Here is a 21,665-nt window from a genome sequence, read left to right as displayed (position 1 = left end):
CTCTTTGGACATGTATACATAAATATATGTGTATATATTTTTTCAGAGCGTTAGAGATAATATACAGACAGTCAAACAATGTCGACGTTCACAAGAACTATAAAAGCCAACAAAGCGGAAGTCCAAGATTCGAGTTTTACCCTTATTGGTTAGACACATCAGAACTCTAGATTCCAAACCCGAATCCCTTCCATGCGGGGCGAGTACTCTACCACTTAAGGAAACGTACCAAACACAAGAAAATCTGTTGACTAACATGTATCAAGCAAATCACGACAGTTTTCTGGGGCTTTCATGGCTTCTGTGAGCTGCGACGTTGTTCTACTATATATATAGCGAATGAACTCTTTTTCTGGGTCAACGGCCAACTAGCACCGTGTGTGTGTATGTGTGTATTGGGGTGGAGAGGGCACCCGTAAGCCGTGGTGAAGGCAACCTTTCTAGGACAAGCAAATCTCTGATTTAAAAAACCATAAAGCGGAAGACGATTACCCACATTAAGCTGGTCTGCTGTTTTATTTGTTGCTGGCTATCTTGCTCTTGCTTGTTGCTGGATCTCAACATTTTGAACCGAGAGAGAGATTTAGCTGTCGTACAAAGCTAAGACTCTGTAACATCATATTTGTATAGATACTCCCTCAGGCATTTGGGCTCATGGATTTTAAATGTCTGAGGGAGTGGCACTCGTCTGACAAGACGTTGCAATCATCATATATATATATATATATATATATATATATATATATAAGCGAGAAAAATAAAGAAAAGAAAAGAGATTCTGTATACATAAGAATGCGTCAATCTGATTTTATTTTTCTATTTCTGTTTACCAATGTAACCTTTAGAAATGACATTGAATATGTTGGGTTTCTAAGACTTCGATTTGATTTCAGTGCCATGTTTGCTTTAGCATCTGAATTCGTATAACAGCAAAAATGATTTGCGCATGCGTCAATGCATAAACTAATATGCCTATCGCTGGATGGATTAAGACGTTTGTCCCAAATACTTGGCTGAGAAAATTTCAACCAAATTTTATTAAGCGTATATTTAACTTAGAAAAGTACACACACACACACACACACACACACACACACACACACACACACACACACACACACACACAAACACACACACACACAGAGAAACAAACACAACTAATATATATATATTACTCAATTATACATACAATATACATATATATGCGAATGTATATTGTATAAATTGAATAAACTAAAGGTAATGAAAAGAAAATGCGGCTTTGTGCATATATACTTAAACTATATGAGAAATGTGAATTCAGTAGATTATATAGCGGAACAAATATAGTGGTATATTCAGATTAAAGTGACACAGTTTACTTTTGCATATATATATATGCATACATACATATATATACATACATGTATATATACATATATATATACATACATACATATGCATACATACATATCTATATACATATATATATATATTATATATATACATATATATATGCATACATATATAATATATATAATACATATATATATACATATATATGTATATATATATGCATACAAATATATACATCTATATACATACATATATATGCCTACCTACCTACATATATACATATACGCATATGTATATATATATATACATACATATATATATATATATATACATACATATATCTGAGCACACATATCTGTACATCTCTGTCTGTCTGTCTCTCTCTCTCTCTCTCTCTCTCTATATATATATATATATATATATATATATATATATATAGATATATATATCGTATAGTCATTGTAATACTCATCTCGGGATGTACATCTCTACTAATTTGCATACATATGTAAGTACATTGATATAAATCTACATCCCCAGCAAGCTCCTTGGCCTAACGTTCACAGAAAACATGAGCTGGAACAATTACATCGAGAGCATTGCCAGGGCCGCTGCGAGGAAGGTGGGCTCTCTCTACCGTGCTAGAAAACTTCTAACACCCGAAATTATCCTGTACAAGGCCACTATTCACCCATGTATTGAGTATTGCTGTCATATTTGGGCTGATGCATCGGCTACTAGTCTCTCGCTCCTTGACAGGGTTCAAAAGAGAGTCGCAAATCTGATAGGCCCTAAACTGGCATCTAAGCTTCAGCCTCTGTCCCATCGTCGAAACGTTGCATCCCTCTGCCTGTTCTACAAGTATTATAATGGTGAATGCTCTGATGAACTGCAAGCACTTGTGCCCCCACGACGTAAACACCCTCGACAGACCCGACAAGCTGCAAAATCCCACCCCCACACTGTAGAGATCCCTAGATGTAAAAGATCTTTCTACTCCAGTAGTTTCTTCCCCAGAACTGCTAGACTTTGGAATTCCATTCCAGGTCACTGCTTCCCCAACTGTACTGACATGCATAAGTTCAAGTGCAACGTGAACCAACATCTCGCTGCCCAAATCCCTACATAGTACCCCAGTAGATGTTTCCCCTGATAGTAGCCCCCTACACCAAAGTGGCAATGTTCCTTGTTTGGGGTGAAAATGTAATTATTAAAAAAAAAAAAAAAAAAAAAAAAAAAAGAGTATCACAATCACTATACGATGGATTAACATTTGTTTCTGTCTTTGGATTTATCATTGATTAATGTAAGATTCAATAAAATAAATAAATAATATCCCGACGTACTCACTCTGTTACCTATACTATATATTCCTTCATTTATAATAATCAGTTTTATAACTGGATATTTTCCAACATATACATATTATTAACACATATATCCTATTAAAAAAACTGAATTACTTTATATTATTTACAATTTGATGTTGAGCAATTCTTTTTTCTATGAATGTTTTGTATCTGACTTATGTTAAAAGTGTTTGGAAGCGCGTCCAGATTTGGCTGTATACACCGCTTAAAAAATAATGTATCCCGTTACTCAGTGTTGACTAAAATATATATTCAAAAAATTATATATTATTTCGACGTAAAAGGCTATTATTTGGAACCATATCTACAGGCACATTATGTAGGGGGTTGAGTAAGGATAAGTTTGTTCACATTACATTTAAATTTCAGCATATGAGTACAGTCAGGGAAGCAAGAACCAGGGTGGAATTTAAGAGTCCGAAAAAAGAACTTATTAGAGTAGAATGCTTTTCGGTAGTGGGGTGACATAAACAATGAAGGGGTATGATTTTGCTGCTTGACGTTTAATTGAGAATATGTACGCCAAATTGTTTTATAAGAGTACCTTACATTAATATACGTGCAAAACGATTGGGGACTGGTTGATAGTGCGGGACTTATTAGATTGAAGATTCTTTTTAGATTTTATCTAAGACTTGTGGTAGATGCACTCGCTAAGATGTCGTAAGGCTATGCAATACATCAGTTAACGCTGATAAAACTAAGGCTGTTGGACATTAAGAACTGAAACTTCGTGGACAAGTCAGGCACAGAACAAAAGTCAATTGCAGTAAATATGTTTGAGTTGAAGAAAAAGTGTGCATTTTTTGACGTTTCTATCAATAGCATCCTTTAAAATCGTCCCGTACAAAAAATACGAAACAAATATAGAAGAAAACATGTGTGCATTAAAGACAAATACAAATAATAAAGGAGTTGACACACACGTAAACATCGATTTCAATCACGTTTTGCACGTGCGTTTAGTGCTGAAAATCTATTGATTTTTGTGAATATAGATTTCGACCAGACGAAAAGAAACGTTTTGCCCAATTAGTTTCTAGCGTTAATTCCTAAAATTTGAATCACTGATATCATTAATGGCGGCTTAAACCAATTCTGTTTTCGTTACACATTTCAAACTGTTTACTTCATTATAACATTAGAAGAGAAGATGCGTTCATTATCGAAAATGCAAAGCTTTAATATATTAGTCATTCGTATTTATTTAAAACATTATGGGGTTTAATCGAAACATAATTTTCTCCTTTTAATGTTGTAACAGTCTGGAGTGGTTTTATCATACACCCCTATACACCCTAAGAGATCAGAACAACAACGGTACCGTCGGTTTCACATCCGAAAAAAAAAGACCTATATTTGGTCGTCTATGTTGGACACTCTCGAGCCGCTGTTTATATCCAACTTACCAGAAATGGCGTTTCACACTCTGTATACAGCATATTCTGATCTTCTGTGACACATATATAAATAAATATTACGTTCTTATTTTGAATTTTTTACTAAACGAGCACTAAGGTGGGAGTCTCTCCACAAACCTTGCACACACCCACACACACACACACACATATTGTAGATGGTCGCTGGTGACATTTTACTACTACTAAGGTTCTTTCCTTTTACAATAACAAAACATCTTCTCAACTAACGATTGCCATGATAAATAACATATCAGCAAAACAAATCCTTATTGCTCAGTCACACTGATGAGTCGTAAAAAAATGAGACATGTATCCGTAGATAAGTGTACACATATATATATACATATATATATGCATATATACATATATATATATATATCTATACATTTATAACCATATACATATATATACATATATATATACATATATATATACATATATATACATATATATGCACATATATACATATATATACATATATACACACATATATATACATATATATGCACATATATACATATATATACATATATACACACATATATACATATATATACATATATACACATATGTATACATATATATACATATATACACATATGTATACATATATATATATATATATATATATATATATATATATATATATATATATATATATATATATTAAAGGCCTAATTTCTGTCTCGAGGAGCATTGTTGTAAGCGTGTATCTGCGTAAAATTTTAAAGTGAAATAAGGGTTGCGCCATAAACAACCGCAGTTCTCCTAAGTGGGAACAAGAAGTCCAGAGTTACTGGCACGTACGTCACCATTTTTTAGCCATTAAGCACTACATTGCCGTTTCATTTTAAATAAATTTGTTATTTTACCCATATCTTTGGAGTATCGTTCATATCTTTCATATTAGTATGACGGTATAAGAAATCTAATAGATCGAATTGGAGTTAGAATTCATTTACCAGATTCAATAGATTGTACTGATGTTCATTACACTATGTAGCTCCGGAATGATGATGATGATGATGATGATGATGATGATGATTATGATGATGACGACGACGACGACGACGATGATGATGATGGTGATGTAATACAATGTGAGACTGTGCGTCTTTGACATTCGGACATGTTGATAAATTTTCTGATTCGAAGCGGTGTAGTAAGATTGGACATAAATGTGTGTTCGATTTGCGTTAAAAAATGTTAAAAACGAATTTTTTCTCATAAAGTTAGAGCAAGCAGGAAGACGGAAAATTGCATTGGAAGTTAAAAAGTAGAATTCGACGTACGTGTTCAGGATGCTGTATCACAGCTAGGAAGTGCTCGGTGACATGTAGAGAATAAGCTGATAAAATATTTTCTTGTTTCTCTCGTTTTCTTTTATTTATGAGGATAGGTTTAAGGATGTGCACGAATAATATATATATATATATATATATATATATATATAGTGTCAACAATGCAAGGAAGAACTGTTAAAGATCAAAAGTTTTATCTGTTATCACTGTTAATAACCTTTACAGTTGCTGTTAGTAAATGAGCAAACGACAATAAAAATAAATAAGAAAATAAAAACCAACATCACGACAATGACCACTACTGCTATGTGTCATCCATACAACAAAATTCAAGCTCTTTACATAATGACGTATCGCAAGTGTTATCAGCTAGAGTCTTTATTTAATGCCTCCCCTCGAGGGCAATATTAAACACATGATCAGTTTATAATATGGAAAAAAAAATTAACTCTCTCAAAAAAGAAACCCTAGATTTGAATGCAAATACACATTTTCTCAGTCTAGAATAATTTCTATTGTTTTACTAAAAACAAAACAAATTCCATACATTGTAGCCGAGTTGGTTAATGATAATGCCATAGAGGCATTTGAGATTTTCTTTTGGAAAATGTTAAGCATAAAATGTTGCATTCTAAATTTATGTGCGTATTTTACAGATTATTCTTAAGAATAAACCGATTATTAGGAAAAGCCTAAGGATTCCAGATTTGAGCTTTATGTGGTTTAAGTTTGTGCAAAGGATGCAAGCTTTTCTTGAAAATTGTGAAAATTTTAAATAGATATTCGGTAAATTAAAAGCTTTTTTTTACATGGGTGTCACCACTTATTAAGGCCCGGAGACCACTCGAGGATAAAGGTTATTAAATGTAGAGAAGTACATGGGATAATATCGTAGTAATCGTTAGTAGTGGAAATTAGGTAAATTGGATTACTTAAAGGGGCGGTTCATCAAGAATTTGTTTACTTTGGACTTGAAGACTACTAAATTATAGTCAACTGGAATACAAGCAAATGGAAGAGAGTTCCACAGGCATACAGTTCTAAGAAAGAAGCTTTGTTCATGGAATCTACGTTTTGGTTTAGGCACAGATAAAGAGTGGAGGGAAATATTAGTAGTGGTTTTAGCTAGATGAGTGTTTTTCGTGAAAGATTGGCGAGGGTGGACCATAGATTGGAACTCAGACGAGCACTTACGATAGAAATAACGATAAAGCAGAGACAGGCTCGCAACATCTTTTCAATGGGAAAGAAGTTGCAGAAGAGGAAAAGGCATCTTCCACTAAGCTACGAAGTCTATTTTGAACTCTGTCAAGGCAGGATAAGCTGCTTCTAGCAGTTCTTGCCCAGCTGCAGCAACAGTACTCCATCCTTCGGCGTACTTGGCTTTTATACAGATAGAAAATTGCATAAGCAGTAAGATATTTAAAGTCAAACAAGTGCAGAATCTCATTCAATAATAATAATTAAAAAAAAACAATATTTCGATCCATAACAGAATCTTCATCAGTTTTCTTTCTTTTTTTTTTTAATGAATACTCTGCCAATTCGATTTTCCTTAAAGTATTTTAAGGATTTTTTTAGTTGAAATAATATGGACACAACTTTCGTTTGAAAATTCAAATATATCCGATTTTCAATGCAGGAGCTGCTAAAAACAGCATATTCTGCCTTAACAGAGTACAAAATATACTTCGTGGCTTAGTGGGGATGCCCTTTTCTCTTCCTCTCTCCCACAGAAGAGACGTTGCGAACCTGTTTTTGTTTTATCGTTATTTCCATGGCATGGCTCCAATCTCTGGTCCCCCCTCGCCAATCCTTCACGACAAACACCCGTCTAGCTGAAACCACTGTCATTAATTTTCCCCACTATTTATCTGTGCCTAAATCAAAACGTAGATTCCATAAACAAAGCTTCTTTCTTAGAAGTGCACACCTGTGGAACTCTCTTCCGTTTGCCTGTTTCCCACCTGACTACAACTTGAATATCTTCAAGTCCAACATAAACAAGTTCCTGATGAATCTCCCCCTTAAGTAAGTCACTTTATCAAATCTCTAATACTAACGATTACTACGATAATATCCCATTGATTACTGTACACGTAATGACCCTTATCCCCGAGTGGCTTCCGGGCCTTGATAAGTGGTGACATCCATGTAAAAAAAAATTATTAAACACAAATTAACAATATTAATTGAATTTGAACTCCTGAAGATCCACTGATTTTTTAGTTTAGACAATAAGCATATTTGCTAGGCATAAGGGGTCCGGATGTGAGCTATATGTAGTTTAATTTTGGTTTATGCAAAGGGATAAACGGGTGTAAGCGTTTTTTTGAAATTTTAAATACACGATTTTGTGAAAATTTTTTTTAATAGATATTAGATAATCATTAACAATATCCATTTCATTAAAACATTCATATACGTTTTGTATTGAATTTGATTCATAATTTTTAAACATACATTAACAATATTTACTGAACTTAAAATCCTTTTTAAGTTCTATTAAACTTTTTATTTTAATATTTTGATTTTAATTGTCGCAAGTAGGCACAAAAGTGGTGCAGAACTGTTTCGTTTTACATATTTTTAGATTTTTCGGACTATTGTTCTCATCTTCAGTATCTGCTAGGGCCCGTGGCGCAGTTGTTAGAGTACTTGGAAATAATCAATTGTAAAAGTGATATTCGCCTGAAGGTTGAAGGTTCAATTCTCAGTGTGGGCGATTGAAAAATACGATTGCGAATTATTTACGACCTCTATCCAGTTATGGCTGACAGAACAAGAGGATGCTACCCTTGTGAAGTAAATAAAGGGTTCCGTTTGAAATTCCGTTCAAGTTCGACAGAAACATTCCCGATTTCGATAAGATGCATTTCAAGAATGTCGGAGGTTACATCGACCGAAAATGACATTCAAAGTGAGAACAGTAGTCCGAAAAATCCAAATAATACGACAAACCAATTCCTCTCTAAAAAAAAAAAATAAGAGACGTAATGTTTCGTTTTAGGAATTAATTTGACCTCTTTTGAGACACGTACTCTTCTAGTTGCTCTACGAAAATCAACAATTTAAATGGACGCCTGTATTTATTAAAGCAGACCCAACGCTAGTAGTTGTTGCATTAAACATTCTTGCCAGGTGACACAGCCAACTGCCCCTTCTTTTCATGTATCCTTACGCAGTTTTATTTGTTCAACTCGACACAAGCCTTTTTAATAAACGACGAACTCAATACAGGCGTGCGTGCCCATCTTCCTTGTGATCGACTGCCGAACAGACTTCCACTCTCGGATCAACTGGATGAGTCATTCAACGCCAACATGGTTGCGAATGATAGAATGTGTGAAGGGGAGTGGGTGATTGTATCTGAAAGCGTGTGAACACTGGCATTTACCCTCAGATATGAAACTATAGAAATACGCGTTTGGTGTTGCTAATTGCCTGGGGACAAATATGGCTGCGTAGCCCCAGACAATAAAATGGATGGCATTCTTCATTTTGAGCATGAAAATGTATGGATTTAAATCTCTCTCGCACTCTAATAACTAAATGCGGCACAAGACTAAAAGATGGGGGGGGGGTAACTACCGCATGCTCATCACTAATAGAGTAGTTAGCCTAAGTATGAATTAAAATAGTGGAAAACGGACTCGTCAGTATTTTCCGATGTAAGCGACTGAAGCAAGCGGCAATAACAAAACACGTTTACAGAAGGAGGGTGTAATGCCTGGAAGAAGGCAACTGCATGACCGATTTCGATTAAGCATGGTTTGATTAGCATATATTAAAAAAAAAGTGAATACTTTGGGGAAAATATTATTGTTCAAAATTAACTATAAAGATTCGAGGGAAGCTATTATATATATATATATATATATATATATATATATATATATATATATATATATATATATATATATATATTTATTTATTTACCAGTGGTGAAAAAACCGGACTAGAGTGCTCAATGTGTAGTCAGAGCAGTATATAGGAAATTTATTACTGTGAGTCCAGAATGAGTTTACAAATTGTTTCAGCTAGAGGAAAATCCTCAAAGATAGGAAAAAATCCAACTAGCATCATCAGAATTCATAGATGGACTCTATGAATTCTGATGATGCTAGTTGGATTTTTCCTATCTTTGAGGATTTTCCTCTAGCTGAAACAATTTGTAAACTCATTCTGGACTCACAGTAATAAATTTCCTATATATATATATATATATATATATATATATATATATATATATATATATATATTTATATTTATATATATATATATATGTGTGTGTGTGTATGTGTCTGTGTCTGTGTGCATACGCATATATATAAATATGTTTATATATATAAATGTGTATATATATGTATATATATAAACATATATATATACACATGTATATATATGTATATATATATATATAAACATATATATATACACATGTATATATATGTATATATATATGTATGAAATAAAAAATGGAAATGTGAAATACCTAAAAATTCAACGTTTCGCCCAGCCTTGCTCTGGCTTCATCAAGACTGAAGGATAAGATAAAAGTGACACATTACTGCTTGTTGATGTGTCATTTTTAGAATTTCTTTTTGGCTTGATGAAGCTTGTACAGCATTGTAAAGAACGTTACATTCACATTTTAAATTCATCTATCTATCTATCTATCTATCTATCTATCTATCCTCTCTCTCTCTCTCTCTCTCTCTCTCTCTCTCTCTCTCTGTATATATATATATATATATATATATATATATATATATGCGTTTTATATAACAAAATCATATTTTACCAAAGTAACAAAAATATATGCCTGCATATTTATTTATGCATTTATGTGTTTCGTGGTATTCTTTTTCTAGTGCTATTAATAATATTTTTATAGAATTTTTTCAAAAGAAATAAGAGTATCCGTCTAGCATATTAAAATAATTTGAATTCATCCCTCTTGTCTTTTTTGAATATGTCGAGATGCAACGAGATTCATGTTTTCTTCTATTTTTATGGTGGATAAGCGAAATAGTTCAAGTCTGCTTCAACAAGCCGTTGTCAAAAAACACCTCATTTATACGATCAGCTCTCTATCATTTTCTCATTTACAAAATATTTTCTACCTTTTTTTAATGGCGTCACTCATCACGTGATTCACATTTTCCCGCCTCCCGTTTTCTTTCATTTCACGTTTTGTCACAACTCACCATCTGATCTGGTCAGACAACCACTTGCTATGATCGCCGTTGAACTGTTGTTAAAAACATTTAATAGGAACCTAGAGAGGTATAACAAACAGATACCAAACTTCAATCGTAGCAGATGCCTGTCAACAAGCGCGATTGGAGTCAGAAGGATAGCGGAGAAGATACAACGTATAACAATAATGAAAACTGCGGAAATATTAAAGAAAATCTTTGAATGCGGAAACGAACACATATGAGCTACAGGTACAAGCCGGACATACAGAAACGACTGCAGATGTAAAACACAAAAGAACATCATACGGAATCATAAAAACTGAAATTGTATAATTGTAAGTTAATCCCCCTACACACTTGCCTCCCCGTCCGCCTTTTTTTTCGTGTGTTGCCATAATCTGGCGCCACACAAAATAAGTGATGGGAACTGAGGATTGAAAAACGCAGGAGAGACGACACTAGTCAGATCTCCGCTGGATGAGCGCAAAGAGGACTGCGACATTGGAGAGGCTTATTGCCACCTAAATCCCATTGAAGACAAATGATCGCAGCCAATGAGAAATCAATGGTAAACGGCTGTATCGATAACGCAAATTTATCTGCAAAGGTTATCGAAACAGGTGGAAAGTACTGGAAATCTGGAGAGACTTGTCACTCAGACCCCAGAGGACATCACAAGTTGTTCTCAAAGACAAATCTTTGATGATGGCCTGTGTGACTACTCCTAGTGAGTAAATAATAATAATAATAATAATAATAATAATAATAATAATAAAATAATTAGCTTACCGTTCACAGGTCCAAGAAAGCAGAAGAGGAGCACTAAGGCACTGAATAGAGAGACCCCTGATAAAATCGTTCTTGACTCCATGTGCCGCTTGTAAATCTGGGGAAAAAAAGAATAAACCATTATAGAATCAATGTCAGACTAGTATTTCAACAACGAACTGATTCTTAAGATGTCCAATGATGGTGATGAAAATCGTTTTTCAAACATCCGTATAATAGACGAGAATACAATTTCAAACGGAGACAGAACCCCCCCCAACCCCCCTCCAAAAATACGAAATAAAATCGTCAAAATTCTATTTACAAGCTTAAGCGTGACATACGAAAGGCAATATTATTTCAAACATAAACGTTACAGATGGAAGAAACTGCAATGTATAACTTAAGTGTGACAGGCGGACGAGCATTCTATTTTTGCCTAAAATGCTATTTCAGGCAAATGCGTGACCGAATGTCGAAAAATCTATTTCGTACTTACGCGTATCAATCCAGCTACAATGCTATTTCACAATTGAGTGTGGCAGACCGATGGAAATTCTATTTCAAACTTACGCGTGACATTTGGTAAAAAATCATTTTTAAAAGTAATCATTGCAGACTGATGAAATTTTATTTTAAACACAAGTCTGACAAACGAAAGAAAATTAAATAAACATTGAATTAATCCAACTCTATTGTTAGTTCAAATTTAAAATATTAAAATTCATGAAATAAAAAAATGTTACAGACCAAAAAACTAACACACTGGCAGAAAAAAAAAATGCAAAAATGAAACTTATTTCAAACGTATCGAAATCTTTAACAATTTTGACTGTTTTAATTTTTTTATTTTTAAAAAAGGCACATCAACCCTATTTAGATAATAAAGATAACTTCACATTTAATCAGTATAGATGTTCAATGCCTATTCACATACAATTGGTTGAACACAAGTTGGATTTTTTTCTCCGAAACTGTCAGCGGGAAATTGTGAAATAAGTTTTCCAATGCATAAAATATAATAATTCCGATCGGATTCGAAGTCAGCTTATCACAGTCCATAGGAAGAGTACCATTGTTTCCTCAAAATTCAATAATATGCAGGCGCGCGCGTTTTTTTATGTGGGCGTCAGTGCATACGCCCACGCATTCGTACAAACTATCCCGGAACGGAGTGTAAACGGATTATTGTAGTCGGTTACTTATTAGTATGATCTTGTTAATTCATTCATTAAAATATTTTCATAGTATTTTAGTTTATCAATGGATACCTTTTTTTGTTTTTTTTTAAGGATCACGTGTTTTTTTTTTAATTGTAAATTAAAATGTTCATTCCGTTAATGAAATATTTAAGACCAACTTTCCTTTTTTTTTCAATCAGGATAAAATAATCGTGTGATTCAATTAACACTTTTTTTTTTATCGGACCGTACAATTCATCAGTGGAACGCGTGTGGTTAGCTTATGAAGGCATTGAACATACGAATAAAAAAACAACTACACAAAATGAAAAAAATAAAATAGAAAATATGAGACAAGATAAAAAAAAAAAAGCATACAATGATAACCACCACCATCACCATCACCACCAACATTTGATCCTCGTTAAAAAAAAACAAAGAAAAACAAATTGATCATTTTTTTCGTCCATAACATTATTCCAACACGACGTGTGAAATAGAAACATAGAAAGTAAGAAAGTTATTGATGAATACATTTTCCGTTCAGTGCCTAAAACAACGTCCCATTTTATCCGTATGTGAATCATAATAATAATAATGAAAACTCTTCCCTAAAAATCGAGTGCTTTCGAGTGTCAGTATTGCAAATAAAATGTAAATAAATAAAGAATTTCATTTAAATGTGATGAAATTTAGAAGAGAGCACTGGACACCAAACACTGGGGTTACTGTTTGAAAGTATCCAATAATTCCAACGACATAGAAATGAATATTTAAACAAGTCACCAACACTGGTGTTTCTTATATAAATCATTAATTTATATTTTCATTTTTGCAATTATATATATAAATTTGAATGTCCATAACACGTTGCGGGCGGTAATATATATATATGAATATATATTTGTATATATGTATATATATGTATACACACACATACACACACACACACACCACACACACACACACACATATATATGTGCATGTGTGTATACATATATATATACATATATACAAATATATATTCATATATATATATACATATATATATGTGTGTGTGTGTGTATGTGTATGTGTGTGTGTTGTGTGCGTTGTGTGTGTGTCTGTGTGTGGGTTATTCATTTGTTTTTGTTCGCGATACTTTTTTCATGAATTCAGTTATACCAAAGTGAATTTTTCCATAAATGCGAGTTGGGAATAATTTTCCTTTTTACCAATTTGGTATCCCCAAATTGGGAGCAGCATAATATTGTTTTTAAAATATAATTATCCACTGACACGTGTTTCGTCGTCCACGACTCACCAGAGGAGCAGTATATATATATATATATATATATATATATATATATATATATATATATATATATATATATATATATATATATACATATACTTTACTATATATTACTGTGTCCGCTTTGTATATTCCGGCGGTTGAGTTTATTTTATCATCCTCGATTAAGGAGAAAATCCGGCTTCTTATTCCAGAAATGTTCATGCTGTTTGGAGCGATAAGTAAAATATCACACATATCCACATAGTATATGCATATATACATATATAGACACACGCATACAATATATATATATATATATATATATGTATAATCATGCATATTATATATAAATATACAAGCATATATATGCATATAAATAATTTTTACCGATATCTATACATATCAATATATACGCGCATACAATATATATGTATGTACATGGAAATATATATACATATATACATAAATATATTTACACTCACTTATGTATACACCTCTAAATATATGTACGTATACAGATATATATATATATATATATATATATACATAAATATATTTACATATACATATATACATGCATAAACATATATATATATATATATATATATACTTACGTATATACGAATATATTATATATTTTACCTCTTAACACGTTACTGCTAATTAAGGTTCTAAATCTAGTCGAAGATAAAGATTAATATATTTGTCAACTGGACGGTGAGACAATCTTGTGAGGATTGATGAGGATGGATGAAACTCAGCAGAACCTGATTATGAAAGAGGACAATTTTGTGCTGCGTAATGGCAACAGCTTACACAAGAAAATTTTCAGTTTATCTAACAGAAATACCGATTTATAACAGATAACTAAGAGTGACTCACGGACGACACGTTATTCTTGTTCGGTTTTGTTAATATTATTAGAAAGTAATGGTCGCAAAAAATCCGATGTATTTCATGGGAAAACGAGTACACGAATACAAAAGAAGAACTCAAAAGAGGAAGAGATTAAAGTAGGATGCTCAAGTGATGAAGATAAACTAACCTAAACGGAGTTTGTTGTGCGTTGTTTGAATTTCTGTGGGCCTGTCCGTTTGGGCTGTGGAGTCGAATTGATTCTAATTGACCAGAGGTTCGATTTATATACAATAGCAATTAAAACCTTGGAGTAATCAATCATCGATTACGTCACAATATTATCGTGACGTCAAAAAAACAAGTATTTTCAGAAAAGCCAGTGATCGATCAAACAGGTTCTATTTTCTATTCAGTTTAGGTATCCCGTGACGTCATCAGCAGGTATTTGCCGGCACACAACTTCTGACGTCAGCAAAAGTTATCGATTTCTATAGACGTCATCGATTGTCCCGTGACAGTGTGAGCATATGACCAAAAAAGTACATTTGAAAAGCGGAAATCATTTCGATGTCACGAGGGAACTCTCCTACACTTCATTATCATATGAAGGACAATCTAGTTGCAAGCACTCGGGCTGCGACTAGGGTAGTTGATGTTGCTTAATGTCTTGGAGGACATCTTCCGGAATATTACCTACTTGTTTTGGGGGCGGCGAAGTGGTTGTCAATTTATCACATCCCTTAGAACAGTCATCGGCTGTAGCCCCTCTATGGAGAAATGCCGAAGAGTAGATTCTCGAAATTATACGGGTATATGTCCACCCTTGTGATACTCGTAACATATTCCTCGATAAACTCACTGTTTTTGTATTTTTTATTGTGCCTTTTATTGTTCCTTTTTATCTTTAATCCTTTTTCAGTTTTTGCGCCTTTCTTTTTATACTTTTATTTTTCGTACTTTTTATTTTCTTTTTTTCTATCTTTTTTTTTTTATCTTATTCCTTTTTTCTTGCCTTTTCTTTTTACCTGTTCCGTTCGTTTTTGCACTTGTAATTATCTGACCTTTCTTTTTTTCTCTATTTATTGTGCCTTTTTGTGCCTTTATCTATTTTACACTTTTCTTTAGTGCGCCTTTTTTGTACCTTTCTTTTCTTGTCCATTTATTTTTTGACCCCCCCCCATCCTTTTTCGTGACACTTTTTTTTTTTATTGCTGCTTGCTATTTCTAGTACCTTCTTTCTTGTACCTTTCTTCTTGGTACCGTTCGTTCTTCTAGACTGTGCCTTTTCTTCTACCTTTCTTTTTGTGCCTTTTTTATTGCTTTCGCTTTGTTGTTTTTTCTTGGCACATTTGTATTTTGTACATTTTTAGTACTTTCTTTTTTTTCATATTTTTCCTTGTACTTTCTGTTTACTTATATTTCTTTTCACTTATACCTTCCCTTTTTTTAGTTGATTTCTATTTCTTAATGCCAATTAAACTTGCAAGAGACGAGGAAATGGAGATTAGTATCTTAATAAATACCTACGAAACGCGCAGAATCGTTTAAGCAAGTGCAACACTATGGGTTATTTTTTTGACATTTGACAAGCATAAGAATTTAAGAAGAGTTAAAAAGAATTTACCAATCGTTCACAATAAATTGTTTACAATATTATGCGTTGTGTTTTGTCAGTAAAAAAATACAATCTTGCAAACTGATTTTATCATTTGACAAGAAAATGAAACATATGAAAATTCGATTCAGAAAAGTTTCGTCTATTGACTCCAAATGAATTGATTTATTTCTTTAATCCAATCGTTATTGGAAAAATCGATGAGATATGTTTATATTAACAAATACGTTTGAATCTTTCAAAATAATTTGGTCTGAAAAGTTATATTCTTGTTCAACTTAAGCAATATATATATATTGTTTCTCTGGCGATCCGGGTTTTTCCATTTAGCAACCATCAACCACACTCAATATGAGGAGAAGAGTACACTCAAGTGCTTTTAACGATTTTAAACGCTTTTACTTGACTTTTTCAATAAATTAACTAAACGCATTTATTTAGAATTAATCAATCGCCTGAAAACGACTTATGAAAGTCGAAAACCTTCGCAACTATGCCAAATTTCTTTTTGCGGAGAATATTCGAAAAATGGCCAACCAAATGGAAACAAACCGATCGCAAGAGAAACAAACAGGAATTATTCCTGCTGTTAAATGAACAGGCATAAAAGAAAAAATATTCGCTTGCTATGAATTTCTAAGCTTCAACTGATTTTATGAACATGCAATGTATTTTACGTAACTTTACATGATATATATATATATATATGTATATGTATATATATATATATATATATATATATATATATATATATATATATATATATATATATATATATAGTAAGTTATAAATATATATGGTGTTAAAGCTACACTGAATATTCCGCATCTCATCCACTCTAGAATTCTTCAAGCTTATGTGGAATATTCAGTGTAGCTCAAACGCCATATATATTTATAACTTACTAACTTGCTCTACCTACGTATTGAGCACTGTTGAAGTACATACTTAAAGTTTACCCATAAATTTATACTTTCGTATATTAATTTTATATTAGTAAATGAAGTATATATATATATATATATATTTATATATATATATATAGTGATAATTATGCACTTGAACCATTATATTTCAGCTTATTTGCATTTAAAAAACATGACTGTCTTACCCTCTGATTTACGACAATTTTTATAACATCATAAGCATCAAAATATTAGATTCTGAAAATAATTAAAAAAATTGAAAATATTTAAGTTATCTTTATTAAATCCAAGCAATCAACAATACATGGTATTACACATGAAACGCGTAACCTGAAGATGATTCGACGTAGAATCAAAAATGCAGGTGATATGTATTGTATGTTCCTTATTTTATTTGATTTTGACACAAAAAAGATTATTACAAAAATCGAAAAAAGGTATAATCAAGTATGGAATTCTGTTATGCATAACAATGTTTGCTGAAATGAAAGGACGCTGATTAAATACAAACACTATACGTATATATACTTTTATGCATACGTATATATTTTTATATATATATGTATACATTTATATACATAGGATTATATATGTTTATATATACATCTATATATACGCATTATATATATACTTAAATATACTTATACATACATATATACATATACCTACATATATACATATATATGCATATATACATATATATATATACATATATACATCTATATACATATATATGCATTTCTACATATAAGTATATACATATATATGCATATAAATATATATACACACATATACATATATAAATACATATATATACATATACACACACCCACACACTCAGAAACATACACGCACACACACGCATATATATATATATATATATATATATATATATATATATATATATATATATATATATACTCGGGTTTTTTTATATTCAAAAGTAATGGACTAATGAATTCAACGAGGTTGTTAGATAGTGCTCAATAAAAAGAGCTGATAATACTTGTTTATTGTTATATAAACATGCTCACATCCCGCTGCTACAAATAGCCACTTGTTTCAATCAAACAACAGATATCATCAGGCAGCGACTTGACTATTCAAAAGTTCAATGAATAATCATATAATAATCATAATTATTCATTGAACTTTTGAATAGTCAAGTCGCTGCCTGATGATATCTGTTGTTTGATTGAAACAAGTGGCTATTTGTAGCAGCGGGATGTGAGCATGTTTATATAACAATAAACAAATATATATATATATATATATATATATATATATATATATTTGAATAATATTCATCTCAGGATAGGCAATATTAAATTTTCGAAGCAAACATTTTTCTCCACTTGTTATATAAATAGTTATATCTGAATGAACAGATTAGCAATTTTTGCTTAAATAAAAGACTGCCGCCTAAATAAACATATATTCACTATATATATTGGTGTTAGTATTAAATTTATTGGGTAGTATATCGAAAAAAAGTACATCGAAAAGAAATAATGTATTGAGCAAAGACAGTTCAAGGAAGTCAGCACAAAGTCGTGTATGAATCGTTTATGAATATTTTATTAAGTGTAAGAATCGAAAATGTGTAAAGGCGAGAAAGTTAAGTCGTAGGCGGTCCGTGATGAGTGAGTCGGTACTTGTAGATTTCCAATGAGGTGGGTGGTTTTTGTAATTGTATGTTAGGCGATAATGTTTGCGAGAGTTGGATTAGAAGCGGACATTTAGTTGTAAACAGATAAATATCCAGAGTTTTTGCACGTTCAAGTACATTAAGCATCTTATGGCAATTTATTTCCTGATTCGGAGATGGAAAAATGTGGGTGTGGGCAAAAGGGGCCGAGGGGACTGGTAAGAAGATGATAATGATTATAATGTTTTATGGCTGCGAAGACGGGGTCTTTACCGACAAACAGTTGCAGTTGTATAAGCCTAACAATTTTTAACAGAATAAACATATAAACGCTCTACCTAGTAGAGAGCACTTTTGAAAAAAATATCGATTCTATTAATCTGAAATTGATTATATATATATATCTAATATATAAAAGGCTATATGTCTGTCTGTCTCAATATTTTCAAACTCTATCTCCTCCGAAACTAAAAATCGAGGAGCGTTTTAGGGGTCTTAAATGATTGGATTTTTATGGGCTGTTCTTTTATGGGTCTTTAGCTGGTTAAAATAGTTTTAAGTAATATAAATGGGTGTCCAAATTGAAAAAAATAATTATACATTTTGTATATTCATCTTAGTTTATTTTTAATTTTTAATAAGTTTATATGCGTGTCACGTTGGTAAAGTGGTAACGTCACCAGCTTTGAGTGCTACAGTTTTGCCTTCGGTTTCGATTCTAGCTAATGCCACACAAATACTTTTTTACTTTGGATATCACGATTGTATAAAGATGTATAAGAAATATAAGAAATTAGAATATCATATTTAAGCGTATTTTACAACAGGACAAAGCCGGGGACCCCCCCACTGTATATATATATATATATATATATGTATATATATATATATATATATATATATATATATATATATTACTTTTACTATGATAATTTTTAAATCCCTACAGACACTAGTGTTTCATCTTTCGGGAGTCATCAGTGTAGGGTGTCACGATTACGGCCGGTCAGGAGATTCGAACTCGGTTACGAAGCCATCTCTAACTCCATTAGTTATGAACAAACCCTCACGGCCAACTTCAACCACGAGATATATCGTTGAAATTTAATCATTTTTTAATGTCTAGACATCCGACGACCAGAGTGATCTAATGATTATAACATCATGATCTGCGCATGCGCGCTTTATATATATATATATATATATATATATATATATATATATATATATATATATTTATATTCAGTAAATTTTCTAGATTTTATCGCAGAACGATTTAACAAAAAAATGTTGACGTCCATTCAGAAAAAAAAAATAGAAAATAATGATCAGAATTTGATTATTTAAGCAGATTCGACAAAAAAATTATGAATATTATACTTGAAAATGACTGTGTTGCAGTCATATGTGAAGCAGTATCGTCGTATTGTATTCTAAAGAATGTTCTTTTTCAAATCAACATCCCATCTTTTCGCCTTTTATTCTGACGTATTAGAGTTCGAATAACACTTAGTAAGCTATTGCCTATCGTTTTTAATTAATTGGACGGAACGGTTCACGTTTGCCATTTGTAGATTAGTACTTTAAAATATTTCATGTTTTTTTTTTATTAAAAGCGCCAGCTCTATGCTAAGCCCTGAACTTATTGAGTGATGCGTTATATTGGAAATTAAAGTTAATGAGATAATCAAATAACCTAAACGCCCGAAGTTGTACCTAGCTTTATACATATTAAATTTACAAAATACTTTTGTACTTCCGAATATATTATAGGAAAGTTATAGACGAAAAAATTTTGTACATTTCAGATCCTTAAGTTAAATAATCAGACGATACATTTGGACTTGTTTTCCAGGTCTCTATCTCTACTGGTATATAAAAAACACTGCGTTTAAATTCATTCCCCACGGACTCTGAAACGGCTAGACCGATTTTTTTAAAATCTCGCACAAATTTATATTATGCGTCTGGCAGTGTTCTGAGTTATGTTTTCTACAGGAATGCCTCCGATAAGTATCGAAAATCGATAATCGCAAAATCCAATTAAAGAAAAACAGTCAGATTTGGATCAACATTTACACCTTATATAGCCGAGCATCACAAGTGCATTTGAGAAATTATCACCCCATAAGCAGAAAGACCTAGCATATAGAATCAATAGTAGTTGCTTTGATAAGACAGGGGCGCGTTAGAATATTTGCGTATGCATAGAGCATTTTGACCTCTTAGGGACTATTTTTCCGGTTAGAAACCTAATCGACTTTATTTCACACGCCTGAATACCCCATATATCAAGTTTCACGCACGTAGACCAAAAGTGGTCTGATAGAACCCATTCAGAAGATACACCAGGTCACTTTTTTAATACATAGAGATGTACACATACGGGTCTTGGTTGATATAAAAGAGAATTTAAAAATCAGCACGAATATCTATTGCATGTAATACATTTCCTAGAAAACACTTGTAGCTTTAATTGTTTTTATACATACCAGGACCACCTGGCATTGCCCGGATTATTTGAGCAAGAACATATTTTCTGTTGAATTGATGAGAACGCACCACTCTTTATTTCTAGTCCTTCATTTGTTAATATTCAATTTTCGGTACGAAAACCTGGGATCAGTGCTTATCAGTGATGTGTTGGAAGAAATGTAAATTAAGTGACAGTTATAGAAATAATTTTAAGTAAATGTAGACATTTTAACCGCATGAGGCACATCCGGCGTTCGCAGTGAATTCCATATTAAGATTTCTATTCT

At 32.2% G+C, this 21,665-nt stretch overlaps 1 protein-coding gene across 7 annotated transcripts in view; it reads right to left on the bottom strand.

The window, feature by feature from the left end:
- The window catches only part of LOC145248310 (uncharacterized), a 212,766-nt gene that overhangs the window by 137,211 nt on the left and 53,890 nt on the right, over window positions 1-21,665 (bottom strand). For 4 of the 7 annotated variants that reach the window (XM_080110216.1, XM_080110212.1, XM_080110218.1 and 1 more), the window contains exon 2: window positions 11,421-11,517. In XM_080110216.1, the coding sequence (XP_079966342.1) occupies window positions 11,421-11,502 (82 nt within the window). In that variant the 5' untranslated portion in view covers window positions 11,503-11,517. Of the gene's footprint in view, window positions 1-11,420; window positions 11,518-12,336; window positions 12,456-14,901; window positions 15,160-21,665 lie in introns of those variants that run through there. The other 3 variants (XM_080110217.1, XM_080110213.1, XM_080110214.1) reach the window with 3 other exon arrangements.

This window comes from Euprymna scolopes, chromosome 26 (assembly GCF_053919585.1).
Source record: "Euprymna scolopes isolate OS-2025 chromosome 26, ASM5391958v1, whole genome shotgun sequence".
Taxonomy (NCBI): Eukaryota; Metazoa; Mollusca; class Cephalopoda; order Sepiida; family Sepiolidae; genus Euprymna; species Euprymna scolopes.
This window is presented reverse-complemented; position numbering and strand designations above follow the sequence as displayed.